At 39.7% G+C, this 19,921-nt stretch overlaps 2 protein-coding genes across 10 annotated transcripts in view; one reads left to right on the top strand and one right to left on the bottom strand.

Moving 5' to 3' along the window:
* Positions 1-19,921, bottom strand: part of LOC129755075 (regulating synaptic membrane exocytosis protein 2) — a 209,294-nt gene that overhangs the window by 184,501 nt on the left and 4,872 nt on the right. The gene's annotated exons all lie outside the window — the stretch shown is intronic.
* On the top strand, positions 1,031-7,089 carry LOC129753061 (uncharacterized). The gene is made up of 2 exons (XM_055748858.1): positions 1,031-5,875; positions 5,965-7,089. Exons 1-2 carry the CDS (start codon positions 1,031-1,033, stop codon positions 7,087-7,089), a joined length of 5,970 nt encoding a protein of 1,989 aa, XP_055604833.1.

Raw genomic sequence — 19,921 nt, 5'->3', positions numbered from 1 at the left:
AGCTCCAAAGCAGCAGGTCTTAAAGCCAACGTCGGAAACACCAAGTCAATGGAAATCAACACAGGAAATCGTTCCAATTTCGCAGTAGCTGGCAACAGGTTCAAAAAGTGGAGTGCTTCCAGTCTGGCAGCCAGATAATCAGGCGAGTGGTACCAAGACAGACATCGAAACCCGGATCAGAAAAGCCCGATTTGCGTTTGTTAGTCTCGTGTTATCTTATTTTGATCGCCGCGAAAATCTTATTTTAATTTTAATCTAAGTTGGCATTTCGGCAAATTTATAGTCTCCGAAACATCTGGCGCTCACGCCAGATTCTCTACGAATGTTGCCACGGATTTAATCATCGATAAAGTGTTAGAAGCTAAGCGTGTAGGAGGTAAAAAGAGAGAAGAATAAATAGCGGAAGTAGAAGATAGGAAGAGAAGCGAAAAAGTAGTTTGTCAGATTGGTGGAGATCGAAATCGCTTTATTATAATCAACGTGGTATTAGCCGGAGTGATTACTCGCTACAATTATAGTTTAGTTTTTTTGAAACTCGTGAATTGCCTGTGGTAACGATTGGACTTGAGAAGTCAAAGATATCGAAAACCATCGTAAGTGGAAAAAACCAGCTAATTTGTGAACTTTGCCTAAAATCTTGTCTAATTCTATAGGTTAGGTTACGTTGGCAATATCACCTCGTTCACTTGCTTTATTTGCCAATATTGTAGTCGCAAGACGAATCGTAAGTTACCATCAGATAAATATGATTTGTACCTTATTTAAAACATCATTCCTAACTCTAGATTTGCTCTACCAGAGTAACAACCACGTTGATATCTAAAATTAGATTGTTGTGCGCCGAGTATACGAGTCGCCACTGATATTGTAAGTAATAATTGCTTCCCTTTTGAAATTGTATCCTAATAGAAAACCATATTTCTAGCTTTAAACCATAATAAAAACATTATCGCTAACGGAACGGTGGTGTTGAAATTTCGGCGGCAACAAACTTTAAAGAATATCAACATCCGGATTCGGGAGGAGCAAAATGTCCTGCAACCGAATCGCAAACGTTGATGGAAATGATGAGACGCATCATAACTGCATGATGTGCTCAAAACCTGACGACGAGCAGACCATGGTGGCCTGTGATGTGTGTTCCAGGTGGGGCCATTTTTCGTGTGTCGGAGTGGATTCGTCAATCAAAGATCATCCATGGACATGCGCGGATTGTAGCGCTGCAGCTAAAAAAGGAACGTCATCTCGTTCAAGCAAGTCCGGGATGTCATCAGCTTCACGACTCACTCTTCGGATGAGAAAGTTGGACGAGGAAAAGGACGTGCAAATGCAAATTCTGGACGAAAAGGAAAAAGTGCAGCTAAATAACGTCGCCAAAAAATACGCTTTGCTGGCACAAGAAGCTTTAGCTGAAGACGGCGATGTGAGTGTTCGGAGTAGGAGAAGTTTGAAAAGCACCGACAGTAAGGTACAGCAGTGGTTATACCAAAATCCGGTTCTGCAGATGGGTACGGCAGTGGCAGAAACAACCCAAGCACCATCTGGCATCAATGCAGGTATTGGTAAACAAGCTGGGACCCAGCTGCCAGCAGTCACTTCAACGAACAACGCCGTCTACACTGGAGCAATGAAGAAGAATAGGCCAGGTATGTTGCCGACGACGCAAGTGAACCCCGGTAGTGCCGAAGCTTTGCAGTTCCCTGCATATTTACAGTTTTTGCCACCAAATTCTTTTGTCCCACAAATGACATCCACACTCCACCAACCAATTGTAACGGGAAACAATTACCCGGCTTTTCCCATGGTGTCATATTGTACGGGAGCTCCGATAGTTTCGAGTTTGCCAACCATTGGGACCAAAGTCAAACAACCGAACATTCCCGCCGGCTACAATCAACAATGGGAACCAGTGCCCCCGCCAGTGAATGCCGTGCCATTCCCTGTTGCCCATCCGATTACGTCGATGGCTCACAATCAACCGATGGAATATCAACCGAGATATCAGCATCCGACGAATTACGACCAAGGAGCAAGAGAACACGACGGGAACTGGAATCGATTCCAACGTCAGCTAGCGGCCAGGCAAGTGGGCTATAAGGAGTTACCAGTTTTCAATGGCAATCCCGAGGATTGGTCACAGTTTATTTCCAGCTATCGGAACTCAACCAGTGTTTGTGGCTTTTCGGATTCGGAGAATCTGCTGCGATTGCAGAAGTCGCTCAAGGGAAGCGCACTCGACGCGGTTCGGAGTAATTTATACGAACCTGCGTCGGTTCCACTGGTGATGTCAATGTTGGAGAATTTATTTGGAAACCCGGAACGACTAGTACAAGCTTTGCTGCAGAAAGTCAGAAGCACGCCCGCACCTAAACCCGACCGGCTTGAGACACTCATCAATTTTGGTGTTGCGGTTCAGAACCTGGTGGGCCATATGAGGTCTGCGAATCTACGGTCACATCTGACCAACCCCAGCCTGATGCACGAGCTTGTGCAAAAACTTCCAGCAAATTATCGTCTTGACTGGTCTTTGCACATGAGAAGAATGGACAAAGTGGACTTGGAAGTTTTTTGCGACTACATTTCGGTTCTTGTCTCAGCTGCCAACGATGTTACGTTCACGTATGAAGCTCCATCGAATAGATCAACGAAACCGGAAAAGAAAGATCGAGACACGGCCTTCATTCACACTCATGTTCAACCACAGGAGGCACGTAGTGATCGTTTCACCAAAAAGGAACAACCTCGGCTGCAGAACGAATCAAAACCGTGTTTTGTCTGCCGTAGTACTACGCATCGAATTCGAGACTGCCTGGACTATAAATCGTTAACAGTCCCCGATCGTTGGAAGCTAGTGTCTGAGCACAAGTTGTGCCACAAGTGCCTGATTCCACATGGGAAGTGGATTTGCAAATCGAAGCGCAGGTGTGAGATCGCTGGTTGCGATCAGGAACACCATACCCTACTACACCCAGGTCAACCGAAGGAGAGCTCTTCAGCGACGATTGCATTTCATCAGCAGATGAAATCGGCTACATTATTTCGAATTGTGCCGGTTATTTTGTACAACGGAACAGCCAAACTGCATACATTCGCCTTCCTCGACGATGGTTCGTCGACAACGCTTTTGGAACAATCCGTGGCGGATCAGCTGGGTGTTAATGGTGTTCACCTTCCGCTCTGTATGATCTGGACAGCGAACGTGACTCGACGTGAAAACAGCTCAAAAAAGGTGAATCTCGAGATTTCTGGATTGCGCAGTGAAAAGCGTGTACCACTTCAAGGCGTACGCACGGTTGAAAAACTCGACCTTCCGGTGCAATCGCTTTGCTATGATTATTTGGCTCGACGATATCCCTATTTGGGAAAACTGCCAGTGGACAGTTACCAGGACGCAATCCCGAAAATATTGATTGGACTGGACAATTTCAAGGCTGCAGTTCCAGTAAACAGACGTGAAGGTCAAGCACACGAGCCGGTGGCGTTGAAATCCAGAATAGGATGGACGATTTGTGGCAACGTTAGTGGTTCCAGCAAGTGTTCACAAGTACTGAAGGTTTCTCCGTCTTTGCACATCTCTGAGTGTCCAGAGGATAAAAATCAGCCCAATTTGCACGATCTCGTGAAAGGATTTTTCGCTGTTGAACGCCTGGGCATCTCGGCGACCCCAGTCGCGCAATCAGGAAACGATCGACGGGCGGTGGATATTTTGAACAGAACCACTCGTTTTCGTGAAGACGGGCATTACGAAACGGGCCTACTCTGGCGCTACGATAAGTTTAGCTTTCCCCCGAGCCGTAGTATGGCAGAAAGGCGGAATCAATGCCTACAGCGAAAATTGGGTAAGGATCCCGAGTTACGTGTGAAGGTGAATAAGCAGATACAAGACTACCTGGCCAAAGGGTACGCTCATAAAGCTAGCGAACAGGAGTTAAATGAGTCAGACCCCTACAGAACATGGTATCTTCCGATTAGCGTGGTCACCAACCCAAAGAAGCCTGGGAAACTACGCATCGTCTGGGATGCGGCAGCGAAATCCGGAAACGTTTGTCTGAATGATATGCTCCTGAAAGGTCCGGACATGTTAACTGCGTTGCCGACTGTTTTGTACCGTTTCCGGCAAAGACAAGTGTGCGTTACTGGGGACATTCGAGAAATGTACCACCAGGTGAAAATTCGACGGGAAGATCAGCAAGCGCAGAGATTTTTGTGGTCCGAGGAACCGAATTCGCAACCGGAAGTGTACGTGATGGACGTGGCCACGTTCGGTGCTACGTGCTCACCCTGCTCGGCACAGCACATAAAGAATTGGAACGCTAAACGATGGGAGGAGCAGTATCCAGAAGCAGTCGAGGCCATAATCGAGGGCCACTATGTGGACGACTATGCGGATAGCAGGGACACCCTGGAAGAAGTCGTTGAACTTACCCAAACGGTTCGTATGATACACTCGTCAGCAGGTATGGAGTTAAGGAATTTTCTATCGAATTCGAGTCAAGTTCTCTCTCAACTCGGACAAGAATGTGTTACGGAACCGAAGCAATTTAGCGACAATACAGTGTACCAAAGCGAACGCGTACTTGGTATGACTTGGTACCCAGACAGCGATCAGTTCGGCTACAGAGTTCTGCTACGGGATGATTTGCAACAATTGATTGTCGGAAAATTAATTCTTTCGAAAAGAATGATATTGAAATTCGTCATGAGTCTGTTTGACCCTTTAGGCTTACTTGCGCATTTGTTGATACAGGCCAAGGTGTTGATCCAAACGTTGTGGAGAAACTCTGTGGGCTGGGATGATCCAGTTCCACCGGAGATCGAATCACTATGGACGAGATGGTTAGATGTGTTCCGAGAGATGGATGTAGTGAGAATCCCACGTTGCTACTTTCCCCATTATGCGAAAGATAGTTATCAAACGTTGCAAATGCACGTATTTGTTGATGCAGGAGAGAACGCATATTCAGCTGTGGCATACTTCCGGATAGTTGACTGTGGACAGCCTCGATGTATTTTAGTGTCTTCCAAAGCCAGAGTGGCTCCATTGAAGCCGTTATCAATGCCCCGCTTAGAGCTAGAAGCAGCAGTAATCGGTAGCCGAATGTCAAAATCAATTGCCCAAGGACACTCTATTCCAATCAAGAAAAAGTTCTTCTGGAGCGATTCCAGCACGGTATTGTCATGGATCAAGTCGGATGCCATGAAGTACCGGCCGTACGTGGCGTTTCGAGTGGGTGAAATCCAAGAACTGACCAACGTTGATGAGTGGCGCTGGGTCCCTACCAAAGAAAACGTAGCGGACGAGGCGACAAAATGGGGAAAAGGTCCCTGTTTGAAATCGGATAGCAGATGGTTCATCGGGCCAGAGTTCCTGTACCTTGCTGAAGCGGAATGGCCACAGAAGGTGGTTAAGCCAGTTGAGATCGTCGAGGAACTGCGACCGATACATGTGCATCGAGAAGTGAAGGACCAGCTGTACGATTTAGGAAAGTTTTCCAAGTGGGAACGTCTTTTGCGAACCGTGTCGTTCATGTTCAGTTGGAGGAATCACGTTAGAAAAACTGGCCAGGTGAAAAAAGCAACTACGGTAGGCGAACTGAGACAGATTGACTTCGAGTACGCTGAAAGAGCTCTATGGCGTCTTGCTCAAAGTGAGGCGTACCCGGATGAAATCATCATATTGGAAAAACTCAAGTCGGATCCCAAAAACTTAAGCTGCAAACTGGAGAAAACCAGTCCTCTTCGTAAGCTGTCGCCGTTTGTAGACGAAACGGGAATTATAAGAATGCAGAGCAGAACCGAGTATTCGCCGTTTGCTGCGTATGATGCCAAGTACCCTATCATTTTGCCCAAAGGTCATCGTGTGACGGAGTTGCTAGTAGATTGGTATCACAGAAAATATGCGCATAGTTACGGTGAGACCGTTGTGAACGAGTTGCGGCAAAAGTTCTACATTTCCGAACTCAGAGCCGTTGTACGTCGGGTGGCGAAAGGATGCTGTTGTGTAAGGTGTACAAGGCGAAACCGGAGGCGCCACGAATGGCGCCTCTTCCGGAAGAACGAGTGACACCGGGAGGAAGGCCGTTTTCCGTAGTAGGCATCGATTACTTCGGTCCATATTCGATCAAGATTGGGCGATCCAACGTCAAGAGGTGGGTGGCCTTATTCACCTGCCTGGTGGTGAGAGCGGTGCACCTGGAAGCGGTCACGTCATTGTCAACTGAAGCCTGTAAGCTTGCTATACGCCGATTCATCGCACGCCGTGGACCCCCACTGAAGGTGTTCAGTGACAATGGCACGAACTTTGTCGGCGCGAGTCGCGAGCTCCGGAACGAAATAAAGATGCTGAATGAAGGGTTAGCTTCGACGTTCACGAACGCGGAAACCGAATGGCTCTTCAATCCCCCTTCCTCTCCGCACATGGGCGGTGCGTGGGAGAGGATGGTGCGCACGGTGAAGGTGGCAATGAATGCTTTACATGAATCTCGTTCTCCGACAGACGAAGTCTTTGTCACTGTTCTTTGTGAAGCGGAATCCATCGTCAACTCCAGGCCGTTGACACACCTCCCCTTGGAAACAGCTGACCAGGAATCTTTGACACCCAACCATTTTTTGCTGCTTAATTCCCATGGTGCTAAACAACCAGAAAAGCGTCCAACCAGCGAACGAGAAGCATTGACCAGCGGGTGGAATCAGTGTCAGAAGCTGCTAGATACGTTCTGGCAAAGATGGGTGAAAGAATATCTCCCAACACTCAATCGAAGGACGAAATGGTACGATGACGTGAAGCCTATAGTAATCGGTGACCTGGTATTCATAGCTGATGATGGTATTCGTAACCGTTGGATCCGTGGCAAGGTTGTACGTACAGTTCCAGGGAAAGATGGAAGAACGCGTCAGGCCTATGTTCAAACTGGAAACATGGGAATCATGAAAAGACCGGTGGCGAAGCTGGCAATCGTGGACGTGAGAGAATCGGGTAAAGCTGCTGATCCGGAGCATCTTTACGGGGCGGAGGATGTTGCCACGGATTTAATCATCGATAAAGTGTTAGAAGCTAAGCGTGTAGGAGGTAAAAAGAGAGAAGAATAAATAGCGGAAGTAGAAGATAGGAAGAGAAGCGAAAAAGTAGTTTGTCAGATTGGTGGAGATCGAAATCGCTTTATTATAATCAACGTGGTATTAGCCGGAGTGATTACTCGCTACAATTATAGTTTAGTTTTTTTGAAACTCGTGAATTGCCTGTGGTAACGATTGGACTTGAGAAGTCAAAGATATCGAAAACCATCGTAAGTGGAAAAAACCAGCTAATTTGTGAACTTTGCCTAAAATCTTGTCTAATTCTATAGGTTAGGTTACGTTGGCAATATCACCTCGTTCACTTGCTTTATTTGCCAATATTGTAGTCGCAAGACGAATCGTAAGTTACCATCAGATAAATATGATTTGTACCTTATTTAAAACATCATTCCTAACTCTAGATTTGCTCTACCAGAGTAACAACCACGTTGATATCTAAAATTAGATTGTTGTGCGCCGAGTATACGAGTCGCCACTGATATTGTAAGTAATAATTGCTTCCCTTTTGAAATTGTATCCTAATAGAAAACCATATTTCTAGCTTTAAACCATAATAAAAACATTATCGCTAACGGAACGGTGGTGTTGAAATTTCGGCGGCAACAACGAACAAAAATCCGAATCTTCAACTCAAACGTCAAGTCCGTAATGTTGTACGGGTGCGAAACTTGGGAAACATATGCGGTGACAACGCGAAAACTGCAAGTTTTTGTGAATCACTGCCTGCGGAATATTATCCGCGCTTGGTGGCCGGGCAACTGGATCTCAAACGTTGAACTAAATCGCCGAAAGACGCTAGAAATCGAGATTCGGAAACCTAAGTGGAGATGGATTGGGCACACGCTGTGAAGAGATGAAAACGAGATTTGCAGAGAGGCACTTGACTGGAATTCAGATGGGCATCGAAGAAGAGGCAGGCCTAGAAGCTCATGGCAGCGTAGTCCAGCCGCCGAAATCCGAACTGTCGACGAGTATTTTGACTGAGGCCAAGTGAAGACGCTGGCTCCGGATCGTCAACAGCGGAGGTCTTTTACCACGGCCCTATGCGCCGGAGAATCGACGCGGGACTATAAGGTAAGTAAGTAAGTTGGTCCGGTACAAACAACAACAACCCTCAACATGTTTTGGAAAAGGGGCATCGAACTAGAATTATCAATGTAGGTAGCAGAATAGTATTATAAATTGACTTTCATTCTATTCGATAATCCGTAAAATTTCCATTATGTCAAACGTGTGCTGAATGTTGGAAATAATAAACAACTGAATTTTTCCCTCAATTAAGTTGAATAAACTCATTTTGAAGACATCTAAATTTTCATTCATGAATGAGATTCCGAAAAAGATCGGTAAATTGAACAATTCTCACGCTCCACACTATTCCAATAACACGAATGTTGCTTTGCTGCATCATAAGTTACCAACATAAACTTTAATTTTTTTTCGATTCTTTTTGCCAACATAAATGCCCACATAGAGGCACAAAACTGAAGTAAGAGAAACACCTCGATAATATTTTCCTTGTCATTCTTGGCTCATCTTTGATTGCAAGCTGTTGGCTTTCACTCAACTTTTCCACCCAGTCTGCATGAAAATGAGGGAAAAATGGCAAAAAAAAAGCAGGGCATCCTTCGTCATTCGGAGATCGCCAACTGTCCACTATCCTTTTCCCACGTTATTATCTGTGTATCCCCCACACAACACAACCATGTCTGATGGGGGAAAATCTCACTCATCTGAAGTTTTCTCCCGATTCTCTCGGTGGTAGGTATCGATACAGGTTTCGTACTCCGATGCTTCGAGGAAAACAGACTAGCTGTTGTCAACGTGCACGAATGTAGGCTCCTTACTACTACTATACGTAGATAGCTATGTATGAATGCTAGTGAATCAAACTGGATGAAAATAGCTGGACTGGGATTCAAATTTGATAGGACTAGAACACGCATGCGCCACGATTTGACAATTTGGAAAAAGAGCATTCCGGAGAGTGTGTGACGGTTTGACTTTTGATACGATATCGTTTTGATGGCATTACGGTTTGTATCAATTACAATTATGCATAGTTTCTTTCTTGATAGCAACAATAGAGCGGAACATACAAATGAGGCCTTTTTCGGGTACTTTGTCGGTTGAAGGATGTTGAATTCTTAATAAGGCGAAGGCTGCCTCATTTAAAATTTAAAAAATACATATGTATCTATAGGACGATAGCTGCATTGTATCATGAGTGATGTATCATAAATGGTATGGAACATGTTTTATTCTTCTGAAGCAATTTCTTTAATGATCGAACGTTATCCTGAAAAATGTTGGTTTATTCATAGAAGTATCAACGGATTAATTGTTGATCCTCATGATTATTTTCTTAAGGAGTATTCCAAATTTGGCCGTTTTCTTTTATTAATTGCAGCGCCACTTGTTGTTGTACAGAGAAACTAATGACAGTGCTATGATCTGAAAGGTTTGTTTACCTAGTGGTGAAAATTTCGTCAGGATTGCTATAGACAGAGTCGATTCGGGGTTATTTTTGAATTTCTCAAACCCTCGGATCTGATACGTTTTGTATTGGTTCGAAACTCATTCATGATTTTTTACAGGATTTTTAAGTAACGTTTACATATGGTAATTTGAACCTTGAGGTGTGTATGGGAAAATTCAATGTTTTGTACTGAAAATCAACATCATTTTTGTTTTTTCTGTGGAACCAAACCTGCTAATGGGTTTTGTGCCGATTTATTAATTCTCTAGTTGTTCAGCAGAAATTTATTAAATTTCTGCTGAACAACTTTGTCGAAGACTGTAACTTTTTATCTTATAAGTGAAAAAAGTTATTAGCTTTTTAACAGGGGTAAGTCTTTTGACATTGAATAACAATAATTTCACTTGACATAACTACTGGTATTGCATGAAAACCCAGCGGTGATTTCAACTGAATTTATTGTTTTTCAGTGCAAAAAAATATGCTTATCAACACTTTGTCTGATTTTTTGTCTGATAAGATAGTGGCGCTCTTCGACAAAGTTCTATTTTGATGAAGATGAAACCTGAAAAATGGTACACGCTTTGAAAGGTTATCCAAAATGGAACGTGAGTGATGAGAAATAATTGTGCGCAACCACGTTGAAAAACCAACATGGAAAGAAGGAAGTTGCTAGTGTAGGTATACTTAAACAATAATAACTACCATCGATAAAGGCATTCGAACTACAGAGATCGACAAGTCCCGGGTCAGAAAATTTACCTTGCTAACCGTAAATAATGTTCCAGGAAGGTTCAATTTTTTTAAACAAGACAAGAGTTTTCATCACTTGAGCAACCTTGAAAGGACGAGATTACAAGTAGAAGTGTCTTCTGGAGATTTTTTTTTGTTTTGCTGTTTATCCAGTCGCACAAAGGCCTGGTGAAGTTCGGGAACTATCTTGATATCTGCCACTACACTCGGCAAATACTGTGTGGAACGAACCTTATTCTTAATCTAACGTAGAGTCTCTGTACTTAGTAAATCGGGAAATATAGTGAAAGATGCCGAGAAAGAATATCGCACGATCGAAAAAGCCACAAATATGATCAGATCAGGTTTCCGAAATGATCAGATGGAACGTACGTGACAAACAAGCAAACGATTTCCTGAATTATAGGCATCGAAAAATTGAGTTAAAATTTAGCGGCAACTAGTCTTAGGCTGAATAAACTCCTGCCTGATTACCCACTCGGCCTTATAACAAAACATCCGAATGGCCCAGCTCCTACTAAATTTAAATCAAAAAGTAATTAAGAATTTGGATTCAACAATAATTAAGATTTTATTCCATTAATTATTGAAAATATATCGCTTAGAATAGGCACTTATTATTTTTACAAAAGAGTAAGTAAAGTAAGCTTTTTATTTTTTGCTTTTCCCCTCCTATCTCTCCACTAGAAAAAAGGAGGGTTGTGTCAAATAGTCATAGAAACTAACACTTCAACAATCTCCCATGTCAAATTAGGTTTCATTTGCATAATTTGTTCTCTAGTTATGTAAGTCATTGTATGAGTACCCCCCTTCTCCATTTCCATTTCCCCACTCGAAGGAAGGAGGGGTCTTAAACCATCCTTGAAATATTTCTTCTACTTAAATTCTCTCGCATGCCAAATATGGTTTCATTTGCTTGATTAGTTCTCGAGTTATTCAAAAAAATGTATGGAAGCTTTTTTTCCCTACCTTTAGACTCACTGGGAGGAGGGAGGGGTTCGAAATAATCATAGTTATTTTTTTTCGTAATCAAATAACCTCCCATGCCAAACTTGGTACCTTCGCTTGATCAATTATTGAGATATGCAACAAAAACTGTATGAAGCCCCCCTAACCTCAGTTTACACTCGGACGTTGATACGAACACACGTGTTTTGACTTTACTCTCGGGTCAGCTATTGTTTGTTCACATTGTGTGAACTGTGTTTTTTTCGGAATTTACTGCGTCGCTTATAATGGATAAGACTCGAAAACACACGTTGAAGATTGCTTTCTTGCCATCTGCTAAGGCTCCTGCATATCTGGATGTTCTACGGTTTGTTGAGAACACGCTCAAAGTATTGGTCGCGGATGTTCATTCGATATATAAGGACGAGAATGATCGGTGCTTTTATCTGAAATTTGTGGAAGAAACGGCTTTCAACACGTTTTCCAGCAACCTACAGGAGCAATATGACTTTACTTACGACGATGGAACGTTTACACCGGTCAAAATGGAGATTGCTAGTAGTATGTTTCGTTATGTGCGAATCTTTAATTTGCCCCCAGAAATCGAGGACAAAGATATCGCTTTGGCTTTGGGTCATTTTGGAACAGTCAGGAATCACGTGCGTGAAAAGTATCCGGCTGAATACGGTTTCCAAGTGTACAGCGGCATCAGAGGTGTGCACATGGAAATCGCTAAAGAGGTACCCGCAAACCTATTCATTGGACACTTTAAGGCACGGTTATATTATGAAGGACTTAAAAACAAGTGTTTCTATTGTAAAGGTGAGGGTCATTTGAAGGCAAATTGTCCCAAGCTGACCAAACTGAGTACAGTTCCGAGTGGTGCCTACAGTCAAGTAGTTGCCAATGGAATTATCGGAGCATCGCCGAGTGCAACAGTACTGAAGCCGAACATGACGTCACATCCGATCCCGAATACGAAGCGAACCGAAAAAGAACTTTCCGAACCTGACACACAAGACAAGGTTGACGCGTTGGAAAAAAACACTCAGAGCTCTCAGGAGGATTGTCCCGCCAATAGTAAAACATTGGATAGTGTTGCTGTCGGTGACGATAAGATGGAAGCAGATCAACATACGCTAAAACGATCATCGGATACAATCTCAAGCACCGACTCGGATAGTTCGCCGAAAGAAAAACGAAAAGGCAAGAAGGAGAAGAAAATTGCGATGAGTCCTATTGACTCTATCGGCACACGTAATATGGATGATGGAAAGAAATAAAACGAAGACTACCGACCACTATAGCATTAAAGTTTCTCCGTTTGATTATTCTTTGAATAATTTGCTATATAGTTCGTTGATTGTCTACATGTCTCTCAGGAAATAAATTTATCAGCGCTATTTTCTATGCAGATGACATAAATATTATTATGAATGTTATACAAATCCAAATAATGTCAGCTATTTTAGTATTTCTTCTAAAATATAACTGAAATAATATTAAAATAATTATGAAAAATGTTATTATTTATAAATAAAGAGAAGTGTATAATTTTGTAAATTTTGCGAAATAAAGACAATTAAAGCAGAAAAAAAAACCTCTTACAATACCTCTAATAAAAAAGGAGGGGTATCAAACAATCACTCAAACTTTTTCTGGAGCAAAAAAACGCTCCCATGCCAAATTTGGTTCCATTTGATCGGTCAGTTTTCAAGTTGGACAAAAAACTGTATGGGAGCTTCTTCTTCTCTTGCTATTTCCCCACTGGAAGAAGGGAGGAGTCTCAGTCCATCTTTGAAATATTTCTCCTACTCAAATAATTCAAAGACGATCTGGCTTAGTAAAGGCTTGAATCACCGCAGGCTTGAAACATTTCATTTTACGACACTATAAGACGTTCACGAATTGAAACAAATGTGGAATTGTAAATTTCAATTGCAATTCGATCAACCTTTTGTATCGGAACTCTAAAATTGACATTAAAAAACCAACCTCGTCTTTAGAATGGGTTTTTATTAAGAAGTGCCACTAAACCAGGAAAGAGTTTGAAACGAACCAAAAACTAATTTCAGTCGTTGGTCGACGTTGGTCGACAGAATAATCAGAGTAAATCTAAAATCTAATACCCTGACTTAAAAAAAACTATATCTAAATATATATATATATATATATATATATATATATATATATATATATATATATATATATATATATATATATATATATATATATATATATATATATATATATATATATATATATATATATATATATATATATATATATATATATATATATATATATATATATATATATATATATATATATATATATATATATATATATATATATATATATATATATATATATATATATATATATATATATATATATATATATATATATATATATATATATATATATATATATATATATATATATATATATATATATATATATATATATATATATATATATATATATATATATATATATATATATATATATATAATATATATATATATATATATATATATATATATATATATATATATATATATATATATCTTAATATATATATCTATATATATAAAAAGCAATTTCTGTATGTTTGTTTGTTTGTTTGTTTGTTTGTTTGTTTGTCCTCTATAGACTCAGCCGTCTTAAGAGCTAGAAAGCTGAAATTTGGCATGGGTGCTCATTATGACCAGGAAGGATGAAAAATGTTTTCAGATTTTCGGATGACCCCTTCTGAAGGGGGTCGTCCATACAAGACAAATAATGTTTTCGCGATATTGACGTTAGTTTTTGTCGGATTGTGTTGAAAATTGGCTCATGAGTGTTTTAAAATACGAGTAATCGATTTCAGGTGTTAAATTTTGTGTAAGGGGTCAGCCAAAGGGGTCGTCCATATTAACTGTCAGCTGTTTTTGCGATATTGACGTTGTTATACATCGTATTCAGATGAAAATTGGTACGCGATAGTTTTGAGTGACGTGCAATCGATTTGAGGTATCAAATTTAGTGTAGGGGGGCGGCAAAAGGGGTCGTCCATACTACACAAAGACTGTTTTAGTTATTGTGACGTTTTTATACATCGGATCGGGATGAAACTTTGCACATTGGAGCTATGAGGGACAAACAAATGATTTCACTTATCCTAATCAAAATCAGGGGTCGACCAAAGGGGTCGTCCATACTAACTATTTACTGTTAATGCGATATTTTCGTTATTGTACATCGGATTCAGATGAAAATTGGTACACGAGAGTTTTGAGGGACGGGCAATCGATTTCAGGTGTGAAAAAAAAAATCAGTGTAAGGGGCCGAAAAAGGGAGTCGTCCATATTAACTTTTCAACATTTTTGCAATATCGTCGTTATCATACATCGGATTGGGAGGAAAATTTACACACGGTAGTTTTCAGGGACGGGCAATCGATTTCAGATGTCAAATGTTTTGCCAGGGGTCGACGAAAGGGGTCGTCCATATTAATGAATTGTTCACTGTTTTCAGGAATATTGTCGTTATTATGCAATGGATTGATTTGAAAATTTGCACACGGGAGTTTTGAGGGACCGGCAATCGATTTCCGGCCACCGAAAGAGGTATATAACCGAAAGAGGTATATATATATATATATATATATATATATATATATTTATATATATATATATATATATATATATATATATATATATATATATATATATATATATATATATATATATATATATATATATATATATATATATATATATATATATATATATATATATATATATATATATATATATATATATATATATATATATATATATATATATATATATATATATATATATATATATATATATATATATATATATATATATATATATATATATATATATATATATATATATGTTTGTTTGTTTGTTTGTTTGTTTGTTTGTTTGTTTGTTTGTTTGTTTGTTTGTTTGTCCTCTATAGACTCAGCTGCCTTAAGAGCTAGAGATCTGAAATTTGGCATGGATGCTCATTAGGACCAGGAATGATGAAAAATGTTTTTAAGATTTTTGGACGACCCCTTCTGAAGGGGCTCGGGGGTAAAGGGGTCGTCCATATTCACCGATTAATGTTTTTGCGGTATTGGCGTTATTGTAGATCGTATTGTGATGAAAATTAGCACATGAGTGTTTTGAGGGACGAGCAATCGATTACAGTTATCAAATTTAGGGTCAGGGGTCGGCAAAAGGGGTAGAATTGTAATGAAAATTGACACATGGGAGTTTAACAGAAAAGATAACTGATTTCAGGAGTCAAGTTTTGAATCGTGGTAATAAAAAGGCCGTCCATGTTAGTTGCTCACTGTTTTCGCGATATTGTCGTGATCATGCATCGGATTGAGATGACAATGTTTAGATGAGGGTTATAAACTATGAGCAATTGACTCCAGGTAGCATGTTCCGTGTCAAGGGTCGGCGAAAGAGGCGTCTGTATTCACTGTTCACTGTTTTCAAGTTCCTGACGTTATTTTACATATAATTTGAAAAAAATAAAATGGCACAAGGGAGTTGTGAGGAACGTAAAATTGGTTTTAATTATCGAATTTCGGGCCACGGAACAGAAAGAGAGGGTTTCATTGAAAGTTCAGTGTTTTGTGCAATATTTTTTTTCGAGGCAGTTAATTGATACCAATTTAAGTGTGAAGGTCAAGCAAAAGAGTCGTGCACATAAAAAAATAGGACATATTTCTGCCATAATGTCTAGATTTTGCAACCGATCGAGAAGAAAACACTCTCACATAAATTTTAATAAAAATCCAATCAACCGTTTAATTTGAATTTCAAGTAATAGTAATAATAGCGACTTTAAACACTTTTGAATTTTTCCCCCAAATTTGTTGAAAGAATGTTTCGAATTCATTTTCTAAACTCATTTTGACGTACCAATGATTAAAAGCGAAACGAAGTTCGTACGGGATCAGCTAGTATATATATATATATATATATAAAAAGCAATTTCTGTATGTTTGTTTGTCCTACAGATCAGCCGTCTTAAGAGCTAGAAAGCTGAAATTTGGCATGGGTGCTTAGGGGCCGGCATAAGAGGTCGTCCATATTAACTTTCAGCATTTTAGTGATATTGACTTCCCAAGCAACCAAAAGTCTCATAAAACAGGTACAAAAACGCTTACTCAGCCCCATCGTTGATATGAAGTACGTTCTATGCAGCTCAAAATTTAAGTTCTTATTGATACTTTCAAGTTCCAAAACAAGTTTAATGATCTTCTATTCAGCTTCCAGCGGCCTCTTAATTCAGCTTCCAAAAAATCGCAAAATGAGCAAAAAAAATTTCGCTCTATCTCAACTGAACGGTTGGCTTCGGTTCCTATCACCTTCTCTTGATTATTTACTGTGTTCTGTACCAATGCCGCCATGATGCCACGCGCCGGATTTCAAACTCGACAAATTGCTCAATTGCTTCTTTCCTACATTTCCTACATATACCGCATCAGAATGGTCACTCTTGTACAAAATTACTTGTTGAAAAAAACTTGCCCGGCTTGGGGATCGAACCCCGACCTTCGTGGTGAGAATCGAACACGCTACCACGAGACCACGCCTAGATGTTGTTCTAACTGAAACTAAAACTCGAAGAGGTGATTTGGTTTTGAAAGCACATCAATGCACTTTTTGTGACTTATCAAATCCCGTTTGAGCACTTTTGTGCCCTTTATGTGACTTACCAAATCCCTCATTGGGCACTTTTGTACCCTTTATGTGACTTAAGTCCCGTATAACGTACGTATAGATCACTTTTGCAGCTTTCAAGTTCGTTAATGAGCACATATAGTTCACTAATGGGAATTGGGCAAAACAAGTCACATACAACGTACATATTAATCACTTTTGCAACTTTCAAGTTCATTAATGAGTACATTAAGTTCACTAAAGGGAATTGGGCAGTTGATTCTCTTTGTCAGCCAATATGTAACTTTCAATGCCTGCATTCAAGTAAATATGTGACTTTTGGTTGCTTGGGTTTATTATACATCGAATAGAGATGAAAATTTGCGTAAATCAGTCATTAGGGATAAACAATTGATTCCATTTATCAAAATTCAAGTCAGGGGTCGGCCAAAGGGGTCGTCCATATTAACTATTCACTGTTTTTGCTATATTGGCGTTATTATCCATCGGAGTCAGATGAAAATTGGTACACGAAAGTTTTCAGATATGGGCAATCGGTTTCATGTATTGAATTCATTATAAAGAGCCTGCAAAAGGGGTCGTCCATATAAACTTTTCAATATTTTCGCGATATTTTCGTTGTTATATAAAGGGTTGAGATGAAAATTCGCATATAGAGTTATTAGAGCGAAACAATTCATTCCAATTAACCAAATTTGGGTAAGGGGTCGCCCAAAGGGGTCGTCCATATGAAAAATTAACTGTGTTTGCGATATTGACGTTAGTATACATCGCATTGGGATAGAAATGTGCACACGGTAGTTTTCAGAGATGGGCAATCGATTTCAGATGTAAATTTTTTTGACAATGGTCGACGAAAGGGGTCGTCCATATTAATTATTTTTTCACTGCTTTTAGCGATACTATGCAATGGATTGGTTAGAAAATTTGCCCACGGGAGTTTTGAGGGAAGGGCATTCGATTCCAGATATCCAAAGTATAAGAGGACGCCGAAAGGGGTTTAACCTTTTGGCAATAATTGCGTTGTTATGCAACGATCGAGTCGAAACTTATAGACGGGAGCGAAAAAAGCGAAAAAAATATTAACTGTTATTTAATTTTGCAATGATTAAGTGAGTGTGTATCGCATAGGAACAGAAATTCTTTTACTAGTTTTTGTTTTGCAAGGTCTATGGATTCCTGATTTCAAATTTAGTAGCAGACGACAGAAAAGTGATCGTCAAATATTTGTCCAATTATTACTTAACAATGAATGCGGAAGTGCATCTGGAAAATGCTTGGCAACTGACTCATACAAACTGTGCTTGACATATTCCAAATCGAAAGCGAAATGGAGTTCGTATGGGATCAGCTATATAAAAAGCAATTTCTGTATGTTTGATTGTTTGTTTATTTGTTTGTCCTCTATAGGCTCAGCTGTCTTAAAAGCTAGAGTGCTGAAGTTTGGCATGGACGCTCATAAGGACCAGGAATGATGAAATAACCTCACAGATTTTTGGATGACCCCTTCTGAAGGGGGTCGTCCATACAAGACAAATATTGTTATCGCTTTATTATTGACGAGTTTTTGTAAAAGGTCAGCAAAAGGCGTCGGCCATATTACCCGTTGACTGTTTTTACGATACTGACGTTATTGTACATTGGATTGCAATGAAATTTCACGCATGTAGGTTTTTAAAGATGGGCAGCAAATTTCAGGTATCCTTTTTTTAACAGAGGTCGGCCAAAAAGGACGTCAATATAACCTGTTAACTGATTTTCCGACATTGTCGTTATTATACATCGGATTGAGATGAAAATTGGCACACGAGAGTTTTTAGGAACTAGCAATTGATTCCAATTATTCAATTTCAGGGCAGGGGTCGGCCCATGTTGTCGTCCATATTACCTAATCACTGTTTTTGCGATTTTGACGTTATTATTGATTAGATTTAGGCACGGAAAAATTAAAGGAAGGGCCATCGATTTCAGGTTCCAAATAGGTGTAAAGGGTCTGCAAAAGGGGTCGTCCATATTGAATGTGTATAGATTTTGGATATTGACGTTATTATGCATCGATTCGGAATTTAAAAAAATCCATCTTAAGGTTTCAAGAGACAGTCGATGATATGGATGTAAAAATTTGCACACAGGATGAATCGATCCGTGTTTTGAAACTATGAGTTGAAAGTTAACGTATCGCTAAGGAAAATTTTAGCACAGTTATTTTCAAAGGTATTTTGGGTATTCATTTTCGCAACGAAAAAGGATCATTCTCATGAACCAGCAACAGTTTTCGCGACATTTTTGTGGAAATTATACGGGTAAACGTACAAATTGAAGAATGGGGTTAAGAAAAAAACAGGTACGTTGTTAATGGGGGTGGTTTTCAAACTTTTCAAAAGGAATATTCTTACTGAAAAGCTATTTTTTATTCAGTGTAAGGAGTAGAGATATACCTACCGAATGTTCGGTCGGCCGAATATTCGGCACCGAATATCGCCCAAAAACCGTTAGGCCGAATATTCGGCACACCGAATAGTTGAGCTAGGTATTCGGCCGTTTAGTCTGACCGGGATGGCCACATATTTTTTTAAACTTTATTTTAAAACAGATTTTACCCGGGTTCATCAGATTTATTGTTAAATCAACTTTAAAAAAATCAAATGTCGTTTTGGAAATTTTTAAATTTTGTGAACGGTCTTCCGTTAGATACGGGTTGAACACTGCTGTTGTAATTCGGTGAAAACTTCAAATTTCTAGTAATTTCATTTCATTTTCCTCTTGTATGTTTGAGAATAATGTCTAGTTTCTGATCAAATTTTCCCTTTTTTTTTTAAAGTTTTTCAAAAAATCATTCAGATCCGGCCATGTGGATACATGTCGTAGAAAGTATTGTATGCTTAAGGTTAAAGATCATCGTTCTTTTTGGCAAATATTTTGATGACATCTAGCATAAATTCGACCTTCATCTAATTCGATATAA

This window comes from Uranotaenia lowii, chromosome 3, assembly GCF_029784155.1.
Source record: "Uranotaenia lowii strain MFRU-FL chromosome 3, ASM2978415v1, whole genome shotgun sequence".
Lineage (NCBI taxonomy): Eukaryota > Metazoa > Arthropoda > Insecta > Diptera > Culicidae > Uranotaenia > Uranotaenia lowii.
Note: the sequence above shows the minus strand (reverse complement) of the source record. Positions and strands in the feature narration are given on the sequence as shown.